The sequence below is a fragment of the Armigeres subalbatus genome, unplaced genomic scaffold, assembly GCF_024139115.2.
Source record: "Armigeres subalbatus isolate Guangzhou_Male unplaced genomic scaffold, GZ_Asu_2 Contig1074, whole genome shotgun sequence".
Lineage (NCBI taxonomy): Eukaryota > Metazoa > Arthropoda > Insecta > Diptera > Culicidae > Armigeres > Armigeres subalbatus.
Window position 1 is genome coordinate 40,882 of NW_026941818.1, and position 10,420 is coordinate 51,301.

Consider the following 10,420-nt stretch of genomic DNA (forward strand, 5'->3'; position numbering starts at 1 on the left):
CGATTATGCTTTGACAGAATATACCGAAATGGTGAATAACTTGCAGTTGGCATTCGAAAAAGCGAAGAAGAAGTACTTCGATTCAAATTCCTCGGACGAAGAGCAAACCCTCGAATATCCGATCTTCAAGGAGAAACCATTCGGAAATAGTGGCGGGAAAACCATTAGTGACTCTCCCGGGAGCAGCGGTACCAGTGTTGTTAACAATAGTAAACATACGAATGAAAACAAAAGCGATAGCAGCAGCAAAAAAAGTAACAACGTTAAAAACAGTAGCATCAGCAGCAGCAGCGTTGTAAAGGATGCTAAAAATGATAAAAAAGAAGGAAAAGTAAAAAGTTCTCACAAAAAAGGGAAGCATGAAGCCGACGATTGCAGCGATAAGAGCAAAACTCTTAGCAGTGGTACCAGCAGTAATGTCAAAAAGGGAAAACTGAATGCCGAAGATGAATCCAAAAGTAACAAAAGTGGTATTACGAAGGGGCACAAACGAAAACGCAAGGAGAAAGATAAAATAGGTAAAGGAAGAAGTAAGAAGTTCAAACCGAACAGTGGTGAGGATGAAGAGAGCCCTGAAGAGGAGGATGCAGATGAAGAAGCAGATGTTAAAAGTGTGAAAGATTATTCGGAATTTGAAGAAGAAATGCGATCTCCGTCGCCCATCGTGCACGAAAGTAAGAAGAAAAGCAATTCAAAGGGGAAGAAAAAAGAAGAAAGAGCAAAGGATCAAAAGAAAAGTTCAAAGTCTAAAAAAGAAGATAAGAAGTTGACGAAGCATGAGGTTGGTAAGAAAGTGCACCGAAAGTCGCCAATTCGATCTCGATCTGTGTCCAGGTCTAGATCAGCTTCACCAATATCGAGATCTTCTAGTCCAGTACCAACTTCGACGGCGAAGAAAATAAAAGAATCCACAAAACAGAAACGTTCCAAAAAAGGACGGAAAGAAGAAAAATCCGTTGAACGAGCGTCCGTGGAACAGAAGTCTTCCAAACAATTAGATACTTCTATGAGCTCTGGAACGCCTTCCCCGGTCAAGGCTCGTGGTAGAAAAAAGGCGGTCGATAAGAAAAATGATTCTTTGAGTGAAGAAGAAGCTTCCGCGGATCCTCCAATGCACGAGGAAGATGACAAGGAAACAGATCTCAGTAATTTTGCTGATATTGACGAAATACGGATTAAGAATGATAGTCGGGAGTATGCTTCTGATAGTACTGATGATCTCCAAGCGGCTGATGAAGGAAAAAAGAGCAAAAAGCATAAGAAAAATAACCAGAAGGCAACTAAAGGAAAAACAAAAATTAAAAACGAGGAAAAATCTAAAAAGAATAAATCAAAAGCCAAGAACGGCAAGAGCAAAAAATCCAAAAGTAAGAGCTTGGAAAACGCATCATTGGTTTCATCCAGCAATGAAGAGGAAGCCATTGTAGAAGATCTGAGAGAAAACAAAAATAAAAAGCCTGTGGAAAAGGAAATTAAAAGTGCCTCAATAAAACAACCAAAAGATTTTTCCAAATACACAACACTACCCAGAACTAGGAGCTCGTCCAGAAGCTTTTCTCGATCACCGAGCCCTTTGCCTTCTATCAGAGATGCATATTCATCGATGTCGGATCATTCTATGGAATTTGACCAAGAACTTTGTAATACTGGGGAGGAAGAACCGGCTCCAACTAGGCCTTTAACACCGGACATACGAGACAAATATGACTTGATCAAAGAACGACGGCGTAATCAACAAAAAGCAACACCTCAAAGTAACACTCCGGCACCCTTGATTCCCGAAAAACCAACAAAACAGAAAGTTAACCCTCAGGAAGCAAGTCGAAAGAAGCAAAAGTCTAATCAAACTAATGCCAGCTCAAGTGCCTCATCAATCTCTAGCAAGCAGCCGAAGGTTACAGAGGAGAAAGAAAAACCTACCAAAACCAAAGAAACAGGTAAAAGCAAAACAAAGCCCGAGCGAAGTAGTGAATGTAAACGCAATTCTCCACTGCCGGAGGACGTCAAAGATTGGACCCCGCTGGAACCATCTCCCATAGTAGAAAAAACTCGACCTTCCTACATGGATGAGAAAGCAGAAAACCGCGAATCGGAAAGGAAGATGGATCCAAGTGATGAATACGACTTCATTGATGATTCCCCCGCTGAAATGTCTACACCGAAGGTGTCAACGCCGGTAAACTCGTTGCCAGACAAAATACCAAAGCCTCCAAAAAGCAAGACAGATCCAATCAAAAAACAAACACAGAAAGCAAATAAAACCAATCAGAACAACACGTTGGTGAAGCCGAACCCAAGCACAGCTAGCAAACAACCGAAAACATCCGGTGCAAATATGGAGGCTTTGGAGTTGGAAACCGAGCAAACGCTAAAGGACATCAACAAATGGCTAGAAAACACGCCGAGATTTTCGGAATACAGCTCTGCGAGTAACTCTCCTTCTCGCTATATAATGGACGATCTTGACTCTGTGACAGCTAAGATCGATGCTGCAGATTTCCGGAAACCCATACCGCTTTCCCAGCTCCCTGAAGAGGAACAAAACAATGCGCCCATGATACCTATAGCCCAGTCAGTAGCTTCTCCATCTTTGAGTACGCTACCAACTGCAATTCCAATGTTACCCACGTCTCCAAAACCGGTGATTCCGCCTGCTCTTCCAGTACCAAAGGAACCAGCTAAACCGAAGTATCCCAAGGAGCTGCCATATGACCCAAACCCTATTAAGGAATCTATCAATAATGTCAACATATCTACTGCTTCTCATCCCGTTGTGAAACCTTATCCCATGCAACAACCAGTGGTTAGTACAGCGGCCGTTCCCGTTGCATCTACAACAACAGCGGCGGAGCGTCCTCATCTTGGCCCACCACCGATAATCCCGCCACACTCGCAGAAAAAGGAACCCAAAGAACCCAAGAGGAAGACTTTGAAGGAAAAGCTAAGTCAATTGGGTTCTCGTAAGAGAGAGACTGTGCATCGAACAATCGATCGGCTACAGCCGGGAAAGTCTAAAGGAAATTTGTTAACGTCCATTCAGAATCTCAACAAACCGGAAGAGTTGTTCCCATTGGGTGGAGCGACTAATAAACTTAAAGAGGTCAAGAATTCATTGATCGTTAAGACCGATGAGTCGAAACCAAAACTAAGCTTGGGCACCGTTTTGGATACTGAAGGGTTTGGTTTGGGACAACAGCATAACTTTGCGGATGAAAAAAAGGAGAACGTATCAGACGTGGTGGAACATAAGGTTGATAAGAAAGATAGTGAAAGCGAGAAATCATTAAGCAGCTCCAAGGATGACAATGTTAATGCTGATAAACTTCTTATAGCTGATGATATCAAAGCGGCCAAAGCAGAGCTAGCCAAGATTGACCCAACTAAGGTAGTGGAATCGCCGGAGAAGTTAGTCAAAGCTGCGTCAAAATCGGAAAAACCGTCGGCGACACCGAATTTGAGTGCGTGGTTGAAAGCATTCGGGGGACCGAAAAGAGCCAAAAAATCAGAAGAAGGAGACGAAAGCGTTAGCAAGAATTCTCCATCTGAAAGTGGGAAGGGTAATGAAAATACCTCTCCATCTGAGGCAGGGTTGAATGTGCCGATGGTACCAAGTTTAGAAAGCCCAAGCTATCCGTCGTTGCCTGCTCCTAGGCAGAGAAAGGCTTCTACGGGCAGTACTGTGTCGGAGCGATCTTCGTTTAGTCAGGATCCAGATAGTCCACGAATTGGAATTGATGAACGGATCGGAGTGTATCCGGCGCCTTATCCCAGTCCAATGGGGGCATCACCTATTATGACTTCACCGAAAATAGACGAAACACAGAAAAGCCCTTACCCGCTTAATGGTGCTATCAAAGTTGGATTTTATCAAGATACTACTACGAAGAGTAGTCCAGAGAAAAGCTGTAGTCCAAGAGATTTACCGTCACCGTACCCACAATACTCTCAGCATTTGTATAGCTCCAATACGGGAATGGCGGGAAACAATTTGTATGGCAACTACTCATATGGCGGCAATGCCAACCCCAGTACCAGTAACACAAATGTAGATAACTTCAAAAATTTTGATCAGTACAAACAACCTGCTTCCCAGGAGTCGGATTACAATTCATCAATGAGTCCCAGTACAAATCCAAATTCTCCTTATCATAACCAGCAATCATCGCCTTACCAACAACAACCTAATTCGCCGTACCAACAGCAACAACCAAATCAAAACTACAGCCAACAACAGCAGCAGCAGCCAATCGCATCTCCGGCATCAACTGGACCATTGTCTCCTTATAGCACAAATCCAATAGCACCTCAATCTTCAGTACAACAGAGCCCGGCTCAATCCGTCAGTGGCCACTCGCCTTTCAACCCATCGCCGACTTCGCCTTATCAGACACCTCAACACCAGTCGCAAAGCCAACCAGTACAGGTTCAAAAACCCAGTCAACAGCCACAACAACCCCCACAAACGCAGCAGCAACAGCAGCACACATCGAAACCAAATACTCCCATCCACCAAAGCCCAAATTCGCCTTTCTCACAGTCGAACCACAGCTCGCCGTATTCACAACAGGATCCAAATTCTCCGTACTCCCAGGGACAGCTGTCGCCCTTCCAACCTATGTCTCCGAAACCGCCTCAATCAAGTCTTCCGGCTATTCCCCAAGGAACTACTAACAACAGCTTGAAGCTAGCCCCTCCAATTATTACTCCTCAACAAGCAGCTGCAGCAGCAGGCGTTACTCTTCCTGAATCGCCCGTAAATAGTCTTTCCCAACAGCCCCAACAAATGTCACCACAACAGCAGCAAGTGCAAACTACAGGATCTCAGCTGCCCATTCAGCAGCAACAAACACAACTTCCACAACAACTGAATACTCAAGCGTCATGGAATCAACCGCACCATCAGCCGAACTACAACCAGTACGCAGCCCCATCCGACAGCTCTATTGGGATGAATTCGAATGTCCCTGCCCCAGCTCATATGCATCACCAACAACAACAAGTACAACCTCAACAACAGCAACAACAAAAACCCCAGCCAGCACATCACAATGTTCAGCAGCATATGCAACCGCCACTACACAACCAACAGCAGCAGCAGCAACAGCACCATCAAACACCTTCATCCTGTCAGCAGCAAAATCAACAGCCACTGCAAACTTCTGCTCTCAACAATCTTACCCCTGCTCACTCTCAAGCCAGTCAGCAGCAACAGCAGCATCATAGTCATCTTAGTAATCTACTCAGTAACAATCCCTACACATCCACCTATGGAAGGCAAGCTTACGACCAAACTGGTCAAAATACCCACGTGGGACAAAATGTTGGTAAGAACTCGACAACCAAAGTACCTGACCTAATCAACTTGGGCTACAACAGCGGAAGTGGCAATAACGAAAGTAACGCAAACAGTAACAAGAATCAGTCTCAGCAGCAACAACAGCAAGACATTCCGATGAATATGGGAAACAAACCTCCCATTGCGGATGCGACCAAGGAGAAAGAGCTTACGAAGCAGCAACAGATGTTTGAGCTAATGGGTGCCATGGGCTATGCGAATCCGATGGATATTTCAATTTCAAAATCGAAAGCTTTTGACATGTTTAATCGCGCAGCTACAATGACTTTTCCCCGTGGATTTCCTGGAAGCAGTAGCGATAGTGGCCCGGCAAGTGGGAGCCAAGCACAGCAGCAAGATCTTACCAAGATGGGATACGGTACGAGCGCAGTTGGATACGATCAGATGCAAACTAATGTCAATAAGGCCCATGATATGAGCGGGACGAATGCTTATAATATGCAGCAACAACAACAGCAGCAGCACCATCAATCGTCGCATACTCATCAACAGCAACCGAAAAGTAATCAAACTGATGTGCTAGCTGTTGGTAATAACAGGGCAAACGTACCCGCATCTTATGATCAAAGGTCAGTCAGTAATGTTCCACAACAGCAGCAGCAGGCAAACATGGATCTCAGTTCCGGAGGATACAAGTCATTCAGTGGATCTGCGTCTACGTCGCTGATGGATCCGGCGTTACGAAACCTGGCGTCTCTTTCATCGTTGTACCAATCCGATGGTGCATCCGGCTTCTATGACAAGAACATCCCTCCTGCAGCTCACATGTTTGGAAAAAATCTGCCAAATCATCCTCCAGGGGCTTCTGCAGCGTCAGTTTCTACGACGTCTACTTTACAACAGATGTTCAATTCGTCAATGGCCACCACGATGGCCTACAATGCTGCGACACGTGACCAATCAAGTGCGTATGGGTCAAACTATCATCAAAGGAACGATATGCTTAATCAAGCACAAAAAGTACCATTGAATATCCCCACAGTGGCAAATGCATCTACTCCAGTGGAACCAGCAAAACCAAAACGAAGTCGGAAAAAGAAAGATACGCAGGAGGTTATGCAACAACAAATGCAGCAACAGCAAGTTCACCAGCACCAACAACCACAGCCCAATGCGGCTCATCAAGGATTCCAGGCATACCCTGGTCTAAAATCTCAATCATCCAATTCGGCTAGCAGTCAATCCAATACGACGCCCAATGTTCCTGGTAATGTTGGCACCAACGTCACAGGGAATTCCGAACCATCTGCTATTTCGCTAAAGACAGCGAACGTTGTCCCGGGCAGTGCCTTCAACTTTGGCACCGGACCGGCAGGACTTAACCTACCTTCCAGTTTTCATGGCGAAAATTCGCCATATCTAGACGAATTCCGCAACAATCCCAATCCGTATTCTTACCTTGCATCTAGTCACCGAGGAGCTGCCTCTTCAGGAACAGCGTCGGCGGATGGATCCGATAAGACTCTCAATCCTTCCGCGTCCACTGCCTCAGCAGTAGCCGCTGTTGCGGCAGCTGCTGCTGTTGCTCATCAGCCACCCCCAGCAGCCTCACCATACCACCAGTTTCTTTCCCACCCTTCTTCTCGTGCACCATATCAGTTTATGAATCAGCTAGATCCCCTGCATCAACAGTACCTACGACAAGAGGAGCTTCGAGCCCAAATGATGCTGAACCAAAGTCTAGGGTTGGGTGCACCGAGCGCCCATGGACCTCCTCCGGTGGCTTATGGCCAACCGGGCGCCTACCATCATCCTCTTGGCATGCACAAACCCTACGATGCCATGAACTCGATGAATCGATCACCGTGGCTATAACAGCAGCAGGATGTCGCCGGCCATCAGACGGACACGAACCGACCGAAGGCGGGTGACGCAACGGGAATTTCGGAACGGCAATCCACCATCGTTAATTGCAGTAACGCCGGTGGTACCAATAGTGACAACACTACTAGCGTGATTTCTTCCGGTAACGCAGCGAACGAATCGGTGGCCTGGAGCGCTCGCAGGAATCAAAACAATTTCCAGTAGAAGCGAACGGTTTCGGATATTTCTATCGTTTTTACTCTTCAAAGTGGACATATTTGTGAATATCGATATGTTATGTTGTATTGACAACAGTGATTTTAATTTTAGAAAAGTTTTGTTTTATTGAATTTAGATATATTTCCGATGTTGCCAAGAAAATTGTAATTAGAAGATGGCAAGTGGAAGTCAGTTTTTTTTTCTATTCGTATTCAGATAAAATTGCTGGAACACAGAGACCACACTAGTGAATACTGTATATAATGTACTACCTATTTTAAAGTAATTTGTAGTACCTCCTTTCTAAAGATGTGCTATGAAGTAGTTTTAGCATGTATCTTTTTGATAGAAAATCCTTTCGTGATTAGTGTACTGAAATTAGTTTGTGTAGTTTCATCATCTATATTTTATAAAAAGCAGTCAATTATGTGTGCAATATCAAGAACTGATTCAAAGCCGAGTGTGGTGTGCATTTCTCATTTGTATATTTGTTCATGTTAAATACTACGCAGTTGCGTAGAAGTTGTTGGGGGCTAGCTTTTTATTCTTTTGCTTTTCGATCATCTGTGTTGCACAGATTCTACTTCCTTTACAATTGTGTCCCATCAGTACGAAGTAGCTGTATACCTACTTGGAATAAAGAATATATGTTTGGCTACATTATTTTCAAAAGAATTTTCAGCGATTTTATCTTAATTCTAAATTTGCTTCTTCCTACGTCATTCTTTGTATTTGCTTTTGTAGAAATAAGCTGATGCTCTGAAATTACGATTTAAGAGCACTGCGACATCCATAAACATGTTGTAAGCCAAATTTATGCCAAAATTGTTTCATTTTTTTTTACTTGAAGCAATGCAATATCCAATATTTATGGAACCGTATGTTTTATTCGTGTTTTTTTTTTTAATTTTAATTGATACTTCCAATACTTTGAGAAATGCTTTACCAATCCGACGTCGAAGCTTATCGAGTGCTTCGAAATAGAATCTTGAACTTGAACAAAATCATTCATTCGGATGAGAACCGGTCACAGCAGACTGCTACTGTTATTTATTCAAATATGTTGGTTTCCACTCAATGTGCCCGAAAGAAAACCACTAAGTGGTTATTTGAAAGTTAATGCGATTACTGGTGAATTATCTTTAGAGCTACGTACGTACATTCAGGCGTTAATTAGGGCTAAAGTAGTGCTGAGTAAAAACCAAACCGCAAAAAATGTCTAAGCCAAGCACAATGCTTGAACCTCAGTTTAGCTTAAAATGCACTCTCAGCACTGTAATAAAATGTCTATATTTGTTAAATGTTGTATTTGAGTCGTTTTCGTTTTTTTTTTTCTCTCTTAACCAATCACAGATCAACTAGCGATTATCCAGTGTGTCTGTGAAGGTAATTGGTAAAATAAAAGATTCACATTAAATGTTACTACTTGTGTGCACTAGGTTAACTGCTTAAATTGTTTAGTTTTCAGCTATGTCTGATGGTAATGAGATTAAACCAATGAATATCAAATAAACGGTTTCGATCAAATGAATATTTTCACTATTTTCGGAACAATTTTAGAAAACTAAAACGCTTTTCCTTTTAGTCAAAATCTATGCCCGTACACCACCAATTATTCAAGTTGGGTGAGACCATTTCCTGTACAAGGAAAAGGGTAACGCATAATTGACATGGAATACGAATGCTTTTCCATTCTGACAGGACGTGTAAATTGACGCATCTTTTTGTGCACTTTCTCATTTTAGAAGTACAAGACAGTGAAGCTATTATCAACCTTATCAACACAAATCATGGAAGAAACATTTTCACTAGTTTCATACGCTGGAATTTTGACATAAGCTGTGATAAGAATCTATTTGTTGAAAAAAGAGAAACCACACAAAAGAGCTCACTTCTGCACATACCGCCGGAATGATGAATTGTTCGAAATACATTACTATGCAATTTTCTTGACCTGAAAACAATACAGGCCAACTCTTATGCCTTAGTTATGAAAAAGTTGATTGAAAATATCTTATAGTCGATGCAGGACGAAATATCATACCTGAATAGATGCATAAGCATTAGAATTCCAGATTGAAACCCACGGTTATTTTTTAACCTATATAACATCAACATATGCGTTACTAAATCTTAAAAAAAATCTATTTTCTTGGTAATCGACTGCACCGTACCCTCGTATGAATTAGGATTAATAATTAAACAGAATCAAAATACTGATAAGTTTGTAAATACATTGATTCTTTTGGTATGACTTGAAACATTATACATTACGGTCAGAGGTAACAAAAGAAACAAAAAAAGCTAAGGAAAACATAAACGATTCTTATATTGAAAAGGATTGTTTTCATGTTAGTTTTATGAGATAATATTGTACAATGTCTTAAGATTATTGGAAAATAGGAAATATTAGACTTGTAAGCTAGGTAATATGACAGGTGACAAACATACGGAAATGTTTACTGTGTATTAATTCAGAAGGTTCAATGAGTCAACCCAAAAAATGAAAAAAAAACAAGATTTGTTTTACTTCTTTGGATAAAGTTAAGAATGTTGATTAATACTATAAAATAGAGTCGTAAATAAATTAAACCATATATACAATAATCGGTTTAGTTTTATACATTATACTATGAAGCATGTACTGTAAAGGTAACGCAGATAAAGTATATTACTATTGACAAGTAACCTTACAAATGCATGAAAAAAAAACTGCAAAGTGTGGAAGTAGTAGAAAAATATACAAAAATAAACTGTGAACGAAACAAGTGTAATATGCAAAAAATATATTTAAAACATATGTACTGAATTGCATTTTGATTTCTATTCGAAACATTCTCAGCTTTTAGGGGGGACCACCTTTGAAGATCATGTGTACATGAAACCCCCACTGTAGAACTTTCAACAAAGCGTGCTTGCAAGTCCTCTTCGAACATTGTCCATGTTTCATGTCCGTAGAAGACTACCCTTATCGGCGTTTTGTACATGACACATTTGGTGCGGTGGTGAATCGCAGTTTCTTTTGGAGCCCGTAGTAGGCCC

At 42.0% G+C, this 10,420-nt stretch overlaps 1 protein-coding gene across 1 annotated transcript in view; it reads left to right on the forward strand.

Annotated features, from left to right (window-relative positions):
* Positions 1-7,900, forward strand: part of LOC134202173 (serine/arginine repetitive matrix protein 2-like) — a 44,748-nt gene extending 36,848 nt beyond the window's left edge. Inside the window, 1 exon segment of the mRNA XM_062677220.1 lies at positions 18-7,900. Within this exon segment, the coding sequence (XP_062533204.1) occupies positions 18-7,171 (7,154 nt within the window). The 3' untranslated portion in view covers positions 7,172-7,900.
* The last annotated feature ends 2,520 nt before the right edge of the window (positions 7,901-10,420 follow it).